Source organism: Camelina sativa, chromosome 18 (genome assembly GCF_000633955.1).
Source record: "Camelina sativa cultivar DH55 chromosome 18, Cs, whole genome shotgun sequence".
In the NCBI taxonomy this organism is placed as follows: domain Eukaryota; kingdom Viridiplantae; phylum Streptophyta; class Magnoliopsida; order Brassicales; family Brassicaceae; genus Camelina; species Camelina sativa.
The window spans coordinates 18,954,469-18,967,384 of record NC_025702.1 but is presented as its reverse complement, the minus strand read 5'-3'; the positions used below and the strand labels follow the sequence as shown (position 1 = coordinate 18,967,384).

Genomic DNA, 12,916 nt, shown 5'->3' with positions numbered 1-12,916 from the left:
TTTTTTTTTTTTTCTTTTCTTTTCCATGGGTTAGTTTAAATTAATTTCCTGATTTTGTTTTGTTTCCTGATTTGGATGACTTCGGATTGAAGAAGAAACTATCATTAAACACACATCGACGTTACAAGTTCAATTGCCAAAATTAGGGATTTTGATTGTTACGTTAAAGATAAAAAAAAACCTTCTTTTTGTTTTGTTTTTGCTTTTGCCAGATTCAATGACTGACTAAGATATTGTTGTTACAGTTTGTGACTGGTCACTTCAACAAACACTGCAATAACAATTCTTTGTTGAGAGAAGAGAGTTGATGTTATCTCTGGCATTCACTCTAATAAGATGTTTGGTGGGAGAAGTCACATACTCAAAGGGAGTGTATCACTTGCCTTGGTTATCCTCATTCTTTTTGTTGTGATTCTCCTTGTTTCCGAGAAAAACCCTCTTCGCACTTCTTCTCTCTTTGACATAAAAAGTCAGTTTTCACCTTCTTCTTCAGGTATTTTTTTATATGCTGTTCCTAGCTCTTAGTATTCAGTTTTGGTTATTATGTTCCAAACTTTTTGATCTCTTGTTATCTTAAGATATTATAGTCCTGTTTTGGTTTTCTGTTTCAGTTTGTAACTTTGCAAAGGGGAAATGGGTTAAAGACAGGAAGAGACCATTGTATTCTGGTTTTGAATGTAAACAGTGGTTATCAACCATGTGGGCTTGTAGAATTATGGGCAGACCTGATTTTTCATTTGAGGGTTACCGGTGGCAGCCTCAAGGTTGCAACATGCCACACTTTGACAGATTCACTTTCTTGAGAAGGTATGGTATGGTAGCACACTGTGACTTTTAAGTTATAAACATTCTTGAACCATTTCTTTTCTGTAATGTGATGTAAAATTAGATTGGATTTTGTATGAATGTATTGTACTGGAGCAGAAATATCTCAGAATTGCTTATTGCAACTCTTTTTTTTTGTTAATTTCTCAGAATGCAGAACAAGACGATAGCATTTATAGGAGACTCATTGGGACGGCAACAGTTTCAGTCCCTAATGTGTATGGCCAGCGGTGGTAACGATAGCCCAGATGTTCAAAATGTAGGGTGGGAGTACGGTCTGGTGAAAGCCAAAGGAGCTCTCCGTCCTGATGGTTGGGCTTATCGGTTCCCGACAACAAACACGACAATCTTGTATTACTGGTCAGCTAGTTTATCTGATTTGGTACCGATGAACAACACTGATCCACCTCGTCTTACTGCAATGCATTTGGACCGCCCACCAGCATTCATGAGAAACTACCTTCACCGTTTTGATGTATTGGTTCTAAACACCGGTCACCATTGGAACAGAGGTAAGATCGAAGGAAACCATTGGGTGATGCACGTAAATGGAACACGGGTCAAAGGTGAATACCTCAAGGATATCAGAAACGCAAAGGATTTTACAATACACAGCGTTGTGAAGTGGCTCGATGCACAGCTTCCGTTTCATCCACGGTTGAAAGCTTTCTTTAGGACGATATCTCCGAGACATTTTAAAAACGGAGATTGGAATACAGGGGGAAACTGTAACAACACAGTCCCTTTGTCTAGAGGAGGCGAAATCACAGACGATGATGGATCTATAGATACGACAGTTGAGAGTGCTGTGAATGGGACTAGGTTAAAGATTCTTGACATAACTGCACTTTCTGAGCTAAGAGATGAAGCTCACATCTCAGGGTCAAAACTCAAACCCAGAAAACCAAAGAAGGCGAGTAGTAACGTGACTGCAACTCCAGTTATCAACGATTGCTTGCATTGGTGCTTACCTGGGGTCCCTGATACTTGGAATGAACTTTTCATTGCTCAGATTTGAAGTCTCCAAACATCACAAAAGTTAGTTCACAGGATTGTCTCTGTTTTGATTCTTTGTTATAGAAAGATTTTTTTAATTCTTTCTGGGAGAAGAAGAAAAGGTTCAAGCCAGTTCTTACAAATAGGGGTTTTAGAAGGTTTTTGGAACTGATACATTTTACAGATATATATGATTCATATGTGTAATGATTACAAAACAATCTGGTTTTTCTATACATGAAACAGTAAAACAAATCTTTTTTTTGTTAACTGAAAACCCGGTACGATTTCGGACGGTTAAAATTAATTATTGAAATTGGACCGGTTTACGGAGTAGATGAAGAGAAGACTCGTTAGTACTCTTATGTCAAAAATTCGTCGTCTGAATTTTTCAAAAAGATGGCGAGTTTCGAGAAATTCGAACCCATATTCGGAGAAGTAGTACCCGAACGATCGGATCCGGGTTCGGGTCTTCTCCGACGATGTCTCTTCCACGTCTACGCTTCCGATTCGTATAACTTAACAGTCCATGTCACTGACTTCGTCTCCGGCGTCTGGACGACGATCCTCTCCGTCTCGAAGCTAGATGATATGGTTCGTTTACTCCTTTCTTTTGTTTTCTGCTGTGGATGAACAAACCGTTGATTGATCAATTTCAGTGGTTGCTCTTGAATTTTTACTTCGCATACTTTGATTTGAAAACAGAGGGATACTGTTGGGATTGGTGGTTCGTGGTCTGAGTTCGTCGATTATACTGTAGCTTCTTTGAAATCAGACAATGTGAAGCTTCTTCTCCTTGGACCAAATTCAGTTTCTAATGGTAACTGTTTTCCTTGAGCTTATGTTTAATAGTTTGCAATTCATTATCTGTGTTGGTATTCTTAGTTTTGTGTGTTTCAATCACATAATTTTGTAGGTGTTGAGATTGCGCGATTAGTTTCTCAGAAGGCCAAAGGAATGCCTCGCATAATAGTACCTCTAACAAAGATGGTGGACTCATCTGCTGCTGCTAGTGAGGCAATGGCTAATCTGTCTTTCGAGTTGTTCAGAGCATTCAAGAGCAAGCAGCACCTACAAGGTATAGGAATTATTACAATATGAGGTAATTTGGCTGTTCTTGCGAATAAAAGACCAGTCACTCTTCATAGTATTAGAGAACGCTTATTTACTCTATCGAATGTGCCATTCATGTGCTACAATATGGGATCTTTGCTTCCGAGGCTGGATTTGTTTGGGAAGATAGTGTTAACCGTAAATAAAGGGAATTGGTTTTTAACTCTAATGTTTTGTCCTTGTACACTTTATTTGTTCAATCAGGAGAAGTTAGTTCGTCAGCTGCAGCAACTCATGAAAAGGTATCTTTCGTCTGGAAGTTCTAAATGGTGTTTCTCTAATCAGCAGTTCTTAACACTGCATCAGTACTCGGTTCTTACTTTGGTTGACTAATCTCATGTGTATTGTGATCAGGATAAGAGGGACGGTACCTATAACTTCTCTGGAAAGTTAGATGTTATGGCTCCATCAACAGATAACCAGCAAGACTCTCCCGGTTAGTCATGGTTTAACCACATTTAGTAATATATTTTCAACTCTTTTCCCCAGAAAATCTTATATGTAAACAATAATCAAAAGTCTTATATGTATTCAATGATCATCAACATCACCGTATTTATCATTGTATCATTTGGTTGCAGCCAAGAAATCTGCCCGAGAAGCTAACACAGCAAAACCTGTTAAACGAGTTCCTGCTCACCGAAGGTATATACATATCATATCCTATTTAAATCTCATGCAACTTCCATATTAGTAACGAGTTCCTGCTCACTGAATCGCCTGGGATGTATGCTTATGCTGATGATAATTTCTCAGGTCCTTTTTTCTCCTCTTTTGGTGATTCGATTTTGTTAAAAGAATCTGTAAGGGCAACGTACATACTATAAGCAATTTTTAAAAGATGAAATAGAAATAAAGTTGAATCTTCCTTGGTATCATTTATTCATTCATATCTGCTGTATCAAATTATATGAACTAATCATTTACACCACATACCAGTTCAGACCAATACAAATATTATACAGTTTTCAGTTGTGTCTCAGAAATATAGATTCTCCTCTTCCATAGATTCTCTAACTGCCTTCAAAATCCATGGCTTGAGTTCCTTGGTGGTAACTATGATCCCTGTCTCGTGAGCAAGATACTTTCCTTTCGAGAAGTCTAGAGATTTGCCTGCAGCATCGCACACTACGCTTCCAGCTTCTGCACAAGGTTATTTTGTTCACTTCTGTTTATTAATAATAGTCATCTCGTAGTTTTAATTATACATTAAAAGTGACATAAGTGGGTATTAAATCTAGATCCCTTATGTGCTTGGTAAACTAGCGAGCAACCCATTGCGTTGTAATGTGCATTCAGGCCAACAGCTTTTTTACATTGAAAAGGGTACCTGTGGTGATGATTGAACCAGGAGCATGGTCCCATATACACTCGCGGTATCCACTGAGCGTGAAACGCAAGTATATTTCTGCGTCTCCTCGGGACAAAGCTGCATACTTAGCTTGGCTATCGATCCTTACAGGTAATGCTTTGATCCCGAGTTTCTACTCTAACCGTAGACAGATTGTCTTAGTAGTAAGAATTCCACTTGGTTATTATAGCCTACATAAGAGCAGACTGTGATAGAAAGAATAAAGATGTTACCTTTGCAATGGTACCATGGATGAGAATTGGTTTATGGTATGATTCCAAGAACTTGGCTTCTTCGAGATTCTCATTGCTACTCACTTTCACCTGTCAACATAGCTTTCACTCTCTTTAACACTACCAGACAATCGCAGATTTATCATGGTTGAGCTTTGGATAGGTAAATGATACCTTCTGTGGCGGAGAATTTCCTTTGAGAGGTTGCACGTAAGTCCCTGAACCCGTTGTAGCAAAGAAAAGGCAGCCAACATCTTCAGGGGAAGAGTTATCCGTCTCACAAACCGCAGAAGCCACGGGAAGATTTGGGCAAGCCATGACACCGAGCACCACTTTGCCTTCCACAAGCAAGGCTAATCCCACGGCGTATTGCTCTCCTTTTACAAATCTAAGAATGCAGAGAAATTCATTAATCCGGTTTCTAAGGTAAAGCATAGTGAAAGCACACAGATTACAGAGATTTGTTACCCTTTGGTTCCATCTATAGGGTCAAGAATCCAGTGGCAGCCGCTACAACCGCCTTCTGATTTACCGCAGTCTATAGCGTTTAACACGTCATCTGTGGATAGAGGAGAGCCAGCGTACGATTCCTCAGAAGCTAGAGTATCTTTCACAAGCTTAGTAATAACTTCTAGGAACTCCTCACTTCCCTTCTTTCGCAGATCTCCAAATTCCTGTAAGAAATTTTCCCAGACATAAATACGATAAAACCCGAGTAACATCTACGCTATATAACCTTGGATAAACGTGTTTCTGAGTAATTTCACCTCTTCAGCTACTAATGACAGTTTTTCAGGTTGGAGCTCCCTCTCCAATACAAGACTAACAACAGCTTGCGAGCCTGAAGAAACCATCCATAAATGGGAGAAGTGAAGACATTTTCTTGATTGATTCTAGAGAGAAGCCGAGACTAGCAAACAAGAAACTTGAATTTGAATGGGTAAAGCAAACGACGAGGTACAAACCGTAATCAGCTGAGTAACCGGACTTCTATCGGATTTACTCCATACTTGGGATTGCAGCAGAGTCTTCTGCACCTCCTGATTCATTACATTATAAGGTTTGTTTAGTTTCAACGATTCATATAAGCTCCATGCTTTGATTTTCTAGGTCCAAATTGTTACGGTATATGATGGTATAGTTCAATGGTGGATGAGAAAGTAGTCGTCGTTACCTGGCTGAGACAAGCAGCTAGAGAGACGGCTTTCTTTGCAGCGGCTAGCTCCTTCTCATAAGACATTGAAAAGCTTCAAGACTGTATCTGTATGTATATAAAAAAAGCTTATACTAGTATGGTTTTATTTAGCCAATTTATAGTCATTATTATTCTATATTTGTGCATGTCACTGGCAGATGTTATAATCCAAGACTCCAAGGGAGAACGTAGAAGTAGTCAACACTGATATAAAATAGAGTTTCGTGCGAGACGGAGTTAGTGTTGCAAACCGTCTTCCACGTAATGCCAGAACAAGTTGACGTTTAAAAAAGAGGAAAATTAAAGATAAGAACTTACAGAATATGTAGACGTAATATTATACTATATTATCATGTAGAATATTTCACGGATTTTTGTATCGATTTGCATATTGTAATAATAATAGTCGTTAGAAAACAAGAGTGATCATCATAGTCCATAGATCGTTAAACACTAAACAAATTGGATACCTAATCAATACACTAATAAGCTCTCTCTCTCTCTCTCTCTCTCTATATATATATATATATATGATTTGTTATTTGATATATTATATAAGAAGACGAAGTTTCGTGGAAGATTCGACCGGAGTGTAAATCATTATCATAATTGTGAAGTGTTCTTCTTCTTAATTTGTGTTAACTCTTTAAGAAAGAAAGGTCTTTTCATTTTGTCCTTTTTATATGCGACAGAGAAAGGCATCATCTTTTTTCTATTGCCGAATTAACTAAGTCACGTAGCAATCAATAGCTACGTTTCACAATTCTTACCAAAAACATTTCTAAATAGATTCAAAAAATAAACTTTAATAAAGTAATTCAACGAGCTTTCTTAACACCAAAACTTAAGATAAATTAGTGTTTTCTTATATATCATAGGTGAGATATTTCTTTCTTTTTTTCAATAAATAGACTGTGTGAAAAGAACACAGATACAGACAGAGTATATATACCCAAAGACAACAACAATAATAAGTATATTACAGTTGCGTGTTAGTGAAGTTTCACAGAAGCAGCTTTCTCTTCTTCCTCTTCTTCTTCTTTAATTGATTCTCTTACTGCTTTCAAAAGCCTTGGCAACAGTTTCTGCGTCGTTACGACAATTCCTCTCTTGTAATCAAGATACTTGCCTTTCGAAAAGTCCAACGGATCCCCAGCTGCATCCGTCACTTTTCCTCCCGCTTCTGCAATTTCACACAAGCATTAGTTTGATCATTCATTCATGAATCAAAAGCTATGTAGATAAGAAGAGCTCTTTACCTGAAACGATGATTGAGCCAGCGGCGTGATTCCATATTGATTCGGGCCTTGGTTTGCGAGTAAACCTCAAGTAAACCTCTCCATCTCCTCTAGATAAAGCTGCATACTTTGTCTGACTGTTTATCTTGATTGGTGAGTCTTTTATCCCCAGTTTCTGTCATCAGGAGAAAACAGAGTCAAAATCAGACCAAATTAACAGGACGATATATACAGAATTGTAAGGAAGATGTTTTACCTTAGCAATGGTGTTATGGATGGGGACAGGTGTGTGGTATGACTCGAAGAAACACGCTTTCGCGGGATCATCTACGCTGCTTACCTCTACCTAATAGCGCATATTGATCCTTTCTTTAGCAATATATATATTTTGATGTAAGACATATTGAAAAGGTTTGCTGCTAGTAATACATCGAAACAGAGTGGTTCTGAGTGATTTACCTTCACAGGAAGAGAGTCAACACTGAGAGACTGGACATAAGTCCCGGTGCCAACCGAACCATAGAAAAGGCAACCAACTTTTTCAGGTGAAGATTTGAGTGTGTTACCAGTAGTTGATGAAAAAGGAAGCTTAGGACAAGCCATTACACCAAGTACGACTTTGCCTTCCACCAACAATGCTAACCCTATTGCATATTGTTCTCCTCTTATAAATCTACATATTGGAATTTCACGAGTAATGTGAATAACAAAGGCAAGCAAAAAAGATACTACAGTTTCTGAGATTGATCAGTCTCTGAAATGAAACGAGAGATAAAGTATTGTGGTTAGGGAAATATCAGTAACATTTTGAGTAATTGAGGGGGGACTCACCCTCTAGTGCCACCAATAGGATCCAAGATCCAATGGCGACCCTTAGGACCACCTTCTGATTTACCACGGTCTATAGCATTGAGCACATCATCGGAAGACAAAGGAGAAGCAGCATATGATTCATCACTTGCAAGAGTATCTTTCACAAGCTCTGTAATGCGAGCCAAAACATTCTCAGCAGCAATCTTCCTTAGCTCACCAGAATCCTACACACACATAAATTATATAAACAAAATCAGCTTATAACTTCATTCAAGAAAAAAGAACCTGCAATGTTTTTTTTTTTTTTGCATTAGTTTTGGGCACCTCTTCAGCGACTAAAGAAACAGGTTCATTCTTGAGTTCCCTTTCTAGTACAAGGCTAACCACCGCCTGCGAGCCTGAAAAATAAAAGAACATGTCTTTGTTTTCATTCATAAGCCAAGAGACAGATATGAAATTGCAAGAAGAAGAGGAAGAAAAAGAAAAAAAACCATAATCAGCAACAGTAACAGGACTATCATCAGATTTGTTCCAAACGTCAGTTACCAACAGAGATTTCCTCACTTCCTGTTAAAAACAACAAGCATAAAGCAAAGACATTTCACTTTTGATTAAAAAAAACCTGACTCATCAATTCTATGAGATGAGTTCGTTAGTAGAAGTAATAGTAGTAATAGGTACACAAATCAAAAACCCATTGAAAACTCAGAGATATACAACAAGATTGAAAATTTCAGATCCCCATTTTCATTTTGTGATAAAATCAGATTCCGGATATCAAACCCTAATCAGAAAAATACTCAAACTCAGTTGACAGTTTCCAAGAAACAACAACATTTTTCTTACTCTCTACTTTATTTTATTTATCTCCACAGAAAGAGTTTAAAGAAAACATCTAACTTATCACGAACACACAATCTTCTCCAATGTCAACGACCCAAAAAAAAAAAATGTAAATCGAGAAGTAAAAGAAGAACATGTGTACACGATCCATTAAAGAGGATAGAGATCGTACGTTGCTGAGACGAGCAGCGAGAGAGACAGCTTTCTTTGCAGCAGTAAGCATTTCATCGTAAGACATTGAATGAACGAAGTTGAAGAAGAAATAAGGAATGAATAAAATTCTCTATAAGAATCGATTTATTTGATAAAACCTCTCTCGCGACTCTGAAGCAACTTCTTCTTCTTCTTCTTCTTCTTCGTCTCAATTTGTTTGTTTTTTTTTTTTTTTTTTTTTTTTTTTTTTTTTTTTTTTTTNGGTTTATTTATATAGTACGTATAGATAATAATAATTTTTTATTGAATTTTTAGTTTTTTTTGGTAAGGTTATATAATAAAATAATAAAGATGTTGTTCCAATCTCTCTACCGTTGTGGAAAAGTAAGGCTATAGTAGTCTCCTACCGTTAAGAGAGAGAGACAAATGAAAGTTTCATTCACCCAAAAAAGTAAGATTATTATTATTCTTACTTTTTTTTCTATAAATTTAGTATAATTTTATTGTATTCTGCAGATTGTCTTTTTTATCTTAGTAAGTTATAAAATCCAAAAGATGAAAAACATAAATAGATAAACAATCCAAGAATGAATTTTGGGCCAATAGGAAGATATTTTTCCTTTCAAAGAGAGATATTTTTCTTTATATTTTTTTTAAAGATATATATTATTATTATTTTTAGATATTTTTCAGTAGTAAATATTGTAATATTTGCTTCTTTTTTGGAGGTGAAATTCTTACAAAATACTCTCTATGTTTTACAAAGAATGTCATTTGACACATTCCACAAAAATTAAAAAGCTAACTGTTGAATCATTCATGTTTGCTTTTATTTAATAAGTAGTTAATGATTTAATTTTAATGAAATAAGTTTTGGTTTTAGGACTAAATTAGAAAATTTAGCATTAAAAGACACATTAAAAATATAAAATGATATTCTTTGTGAAACAATTTTTTTTCTCTAAAAGACATTTTTTTGTAAAACAGAGTAAGTATAGTTTATGATTGTTACTTTTCATTTCTACATATCACCAAAATGATTATTTTTGGGTTCGTTGTATTTGTTTAACTTTAAAACAAACTTTTTTTATATGCTTTTAAAGACCGATAGGAGAATAGGTTCTCCCTCTTTTATATGCTTTTTAAGATAATTGTAAATGACGTGAGAACTTTTGTGTGGCTCCGTCTCGTCAAACCTTTAAGCTGAAAACAAACATGTTACACAAAAATATCATTAACATAAAAATATCTTTGATGAGATTTAAAATGAAATTATATGCAGTTAGTGTAGATTTGAGATTTGTAATCGTCCATTTTTTTTTTTTTTTTTAGTTTGACTAGACCAGATAATGAAATAATTTACTTTCTCCTTCATCGTGAATGGGTATATTACTTGGGAATAAAATCTCGAATTTCAGCTTTTTATTCTTTTGGATTAAAAGTATTTTATATGTCACCAAACACTTAAATTATTTATTATATATATGGAAAGATTCTACTTACTTCGGTATTTAGATGAAAAGTAGTCTACGCGCTCTAGACACGTCGGTGCATTTAAACCTTAAAAGGCCTTTTCCGGCCCATATTATTGCCCCACACTATAGAACATTCTTCTGCCCATTATACTTAGCCCAAAACAAGAGATCGAAGAATTCTCACTTGTGTAACGCGAAACTATCATCATGTTTCGTTTTGGTTGGAAAGGAAGTGAAGACAACAGTTACTACTGGTAAAGAAAACAAAGAAGGACAGAAGAAAGGATCATCAGAGAGCTGACGCTTTCTCTTGCTCAGCTATGGACTCACGAACTGCTTTCAAAAGCAGTGGCATAAGCTTCTCATTAGCAACGATTATGCCTGTGTCCAAATCTAGATACTTCCCTTTCGAGAAATCCAGTGGCTTTCCCCCTGCATCCGTCACAATCCCACCCGCCTCTGCGCACGCAAACAAAAATTGCATTCATTATCAAATCACATTCTCATATCGGTGTTGTAACATATAGTAAAATATTTTTATGTTACCTGTGACAACTATAGCACCAGCGACATGGTCCCAAATCTTTTCACGGTATCCTTTATGAGGAAACCGTAAGTATATAGCTCCATCTCCTCTAGATAAAGCTCCATACTTTGCTTGGCTATCGATACGTACAGGTGGTGCTTTGACACCGAGTTTCTGTACATAACAAAAGATAATAACACGATCAAATGGATGCACATTAATATAGTTTGTTCACTAGGATCACTTGGCAGGACAGAGATGCAATTTACATTGGCAATGGAGCTGGATAAGCCGTGTAGAGAGTGAGCTCCTTCAAATGACTCGAAGAACGATGCTTCTTCAGGATTCTCAACCTTAGAGACTTGTACTTTGACGGGAGCAGATTTTGAACCTAGGAGCTGCATATATGTCCCTGAGCCAATCGTAGCAAAGAAGAGACATCCGATTTCATTGGATGAAGAGTTGTTGTTGTTGGCTCCAGCTATGGATGCTAATGGCAAGTTTGGACAAGCAAGCACACCTAAAACTACTTTCCCTTCCTCAAGCAATCCTAGTGCTACTGCGTATTGATCTCCTCTCAGAAATCTAATATGACCAAACAAGCTCAGTATCAGAAAATAACATTTGCTATGACAGTCAATCACTTTACCAATCATTCTTTGAAATAAGAAGAGTTGTAGATAGTTTTAAAACTTACCCCTTAGTGCCATCAATAGGATCCAAGACCCAGTGTCGACCATTTGGACCGCCTTCAGATGTTCCACAGTCAATGGCTCTTAGTAGATCATCTGTGGACAAAGTAGAACCATCAAACGATTCCTCGGTAGCCAAAGTGTCGTTCACGAGTTTCGTGATGCGCTCAAGAGTATCCTGAGAACCGTCTTTGCGTAGATCGCCTGAGTCCTATATAGATAATTTAAGACAATGCGAGTCCTAACTCCTAAGACATAAAGATAAGCAATGTGAGGGAAAACAAGCAAAGTGTTGTTAAGCTGTTTCACCTCTTCGGCCACCAATGATAAGGGTTCAGCACTGAGCTCTTTTTCTAACACTAAACTAACAACTGCTTGTGAACCTGAAACTCAACACAAGACATATTAAAAGCGTGAATATTTCCACCTCAAACTATGTGAAATTTCATTTACAATCTCAGTAAGATTCAAAGAGAGAAACTTTTATAAACAGGTACAGTTATAAGCTAACCATAATCAGCAACGGTCACTGGACTTTGATCAGATTTTGATTGAACATCTGATTGCAACAGAGCCTTTTGAACTTTCTGAAACAAACCCAAAGCATACAATGTCAGATTCTGTTAAAGAATCAAAGAAATGCAAAGAATCAAATGAATCATTACACTATATATCACTAGAACCTAACCCCAATTACAGATGCAATTACACAACATTTCAAACGAAATTAGGAAAATTACAAAATGGGTTCACTAAAGAATCAAACTTTAGAATCTGGGTAATGATTAATTTGGGGGGGGGGGGGGGAAAGCTGAGAAAGACGAAAGAACCCTAACCTGACAGAGACGAGCAGCGAGTGAAGCAGCTTTCTTAGCAGCATCAAGCTCTTTCTCGTAAGCCATCGATGATGAAATAACTCTGAGAGTAACAAATGAAGGAGGAGAAGACTTGATTCCGAATACAGAAACGAGACGGTTCGGTGAATCTCTAGGTCTCGTCTTTACTGATGCAAATGATTGAAGCGGAGCCTTGGCTATTCGAAAACAATTTATTGACATCTTTTCGCCTTTTCAAGAAGATAAATAAATATATGTCTTCACATTTTCTGATTTGCAGAGAAATTATTATTTTACTTTTCTGAATTTCCCATGTACACCCTTGTATTTATTTATTCTCTTAAGTGGAACCCTAAATTTTAAATATATCAGAAAGACCCAAATTAATCTGTTGGTTTTAAGGGTCCCTGTAGTACCAACTGAAAGAACAAGAACAAACGGTGAAAATCATAAAAATCAAAAACTTTAATGATGTTCGTAGATTGGTTGTTGAGTTTTGGGCTAAAATGGCTAAACTCGCACGTGGATGGTGTGATTGAAACATGGTGAACTTATAGGTGGTGAAGATATACAAAAAGGCTTTATGATAAAGCCCAAGTAAGTGGTTCTGGGTTTGTTATTTTGGTG

At 36.7% G+C, this 12,916-nt stretch overlaps 4 protein-coding genes, 1 long non-coding RNA gene and 1 pseudogene across 9 annotated transcripts; 3 read left to right on the top strand and 3 right to left on the bottom strand.

The window, feature by feature from the left end:
* LOC104762552 (protein trichome birefringence-like 14) lies at positions 221 to 2,055 on the top strand. Its single transcript, XM_010485869.2, has 3 exons — positions 221 to 493; positions 612 to 807; positions 976 to 2,055. The coding sequence occupies exons 1-3, from the start codon at positions 337 to 339 to the stop codon at positions 1,841 to 1,843; spliced, it is 1,221 nt and encodes a 406-aa protein (XP_010484171.1). The 5' UTR covers positions 221 to 336; the 3' UTR covers positions 1,844 to 2,055.
* LOC104762548 lies at positions 2,180 to 3,898 on the top strand. Of its 2 annotated transcripts, XM_010485868.2 has the most exons (7): positions 2,180 to 2,415; positions 2,527 to 2,641; positions 2,738 to 2,899; positions 3,139 to 3,176; positions 3,289 to 3,370; positions 3,516 to 3,579; positions 3,691 to 3,898. In XM_010485868.2, the coding sequence occupies exons 1-7, from the start codon at positions 2,221 to 2,223 to the stop codon at positions 3,713 to 3,715; spliced, it is 681 nt and encodes a 226-aa protein (XP_010484170.1). In that variant the 5' UTR covers positions 2,180 to 2,220; the 3' UTR covers positions 3,716 to 3,898. The 2 variants fall into 2 exon arrangements, with proteins under 2 accessions (XP_010484170.1, XP_010484169.1); XM_010485867.2 differs by having other exon boundaries at positions 3,516 to 3,898.
* LOC104762549 lies at positions 3,790 to 5,865 on the bottom strand (annotated as a pseudogene).
* LOC104762551 lies at positions 3,995 to 6,138 on the top strand. 4 transcript variants are annotated; one of them, XR_763506.2, is made up of 6 exons: positions 3,997 to 4,086; positions 4,260 to 4,396; positions 4,476 to 5,194; positions 5,315 to 5,578; positions 5,660 to 5,781; positions 5,872 to 6,137. It is a non-coding gene; the product is annotated as an uncharacterized LOC104762551 (long non-coding RNA). The 4 variants fall into 4 exon arrangements; XR_763505.2 differs by having other exon boundaries at positions 5,315 to 5,475; positions 5,629 to 5,781; positions 5,872 to 6,136; XR_002036598.1 differs by having other exon boundaries at positions 3,995 to 4,086; positions 4,286 to 4,396; positions 5,315 to 5,781.
* On the bottom strand, positions 6,558 to 8,993 carry LOC104762547 (probable SAL3 phosphatase). The gene is made up of 8 exons (XM_010485866.2): positions 8,780 to 8,993; positions 8,256 to 8,331; positions 8,089 to 8,162; positions 7,783 to 7,988; positions 7,411 to 7,624; positions 7,208 to 7,297; positions 6,973 to 7,126; positions 6,558 to 6,896 (listed from the first exon to the last, which is right to left on the bottom strand). The coding sequence occupies exons 1-8, from the start codon at positions 8,843 to 8,845 to the stop codon at positions 6,706 to 6,708; spliced, it is 1,071 nt and encodes a 356-aa protein (XP_010484168.1). The 5' UTR covers positions 8,846 to 8,993; the 3' UTR covers positions 6,558 to 6,705.
* Positions 10,314 to 12,541, bottom strand: LOC104762546 (SAL1 phosphatase). Its single transcript, XM_010485864.2, has 7 exons — positions 12,290 to 12,541; positions 11,965 to 12,040; positions 11,763 to 11,836; positions 11,459 to 11,664; positions 11,031 to 11,346; positions 10,782 to 10,935; positions 10,314 to 10,694 (listed from the first exon to the last, which is right to left on the bottom strand). The coding sequence occupies exons 1-7, from the start codon at positions 12,509 to 12,511 to the stop codon at positions 10,525 to 10,527; spliced, it is 1,218 nt and encodes a 405-aa protein (XP_010484166.1). The 5' UTR covers positions 12,512 to 12,541; the 3' UTR covers positions 10,314 to 10,524.

Excerpts from the sequence above, each read along its gene's own strand:
- LOC104762547 (XM_010485866.2), bottom strand. The coding sequence starts at position 8,845 with ATGTCTTACGATGAAATGCTTACTGCTGCAAAGAAAGCTGTCTCTCTC. Across the intron at positions 7,298-7,410 it reads TTGACTCTCTTCCTGTGAAG|GTAGAGGTAAGCAGCGTAGA; the intron begins GTAAATCACTCA and ends ATGCGCTATTAG. Across the intron at positions 7,127-7,207 it reads TCCATAACACCATTGCTAAG|AAACTGGGGATAAAAGACTC; the intron begins GTAAAACATCTT and ends TCCTGATGACAG.
- LOC104762548 (XM_010485867.2), top strand. The coding sequence starts at position 2,221 with ATGGCGAGTTTCGAGAAATTCGAACCCATATTCGGAGAAGTAGTACCC. Across the intron at positions 2,416-2,526 it reads TCTCGAAGCTAGATGATATG|AGGGATACTGTTGGGATTGG; the intron begins GTTCGTTTACTC and ends ATTTGAAAACAG. Across the intron at positions 3,371-3,515 it reads TAACCAGCAAGACTCTCCCG|CCAAGAAATCTGCCCGAGAA; the intron begins GTTAGTCATGGT and ends ATTTGGTTGCAG.
- LOC104762552 (XM_010485869.2), top strand. The coding sequence starts at position 337 with ATGTTTGGTGGGAGAAGTCACATACTCAAAGGGAGTGTATCACTTGCC. Across the intron at positions 494-611 it reads GTTTTCACCTTCTTCTTCAG|TTTGTAACTTTGCAAAGGGG; the intron begins GTATTTTTTTAT and ends TTTCTGTTTCAG. Across the intron at positions 808-975 it reads AGATTCACTTTCTTGAGAAG|AATGCAGAACAAGACGATAG; the intron begins GTATGGTATGGT and ends TTAATTTCTCAG.
- LOC104762546 (XM_010485864.2), bottom strand. The coding sequence starts at position 12,511 with ATGTCAATAAATTGTTTTCGAATAGCCAAGGCTCCGCTTCAATCATTT. Across the intron at positions 11,837-11,964 it reads AGTGACCGTTGCTGATTATG|GTTCACAAGCAGTTGTTAGT; the intron begins GTTAGCTTATAA and ends GTTGAGTTTCAG. Across the intron at positions 11,665-11,762 it reads TATCATTGGTGGCCGAAGAG|GACTCAGGCGATCTACGCAA; the intron begins GTGAAACAGCTT and ends TTATCTATATAG.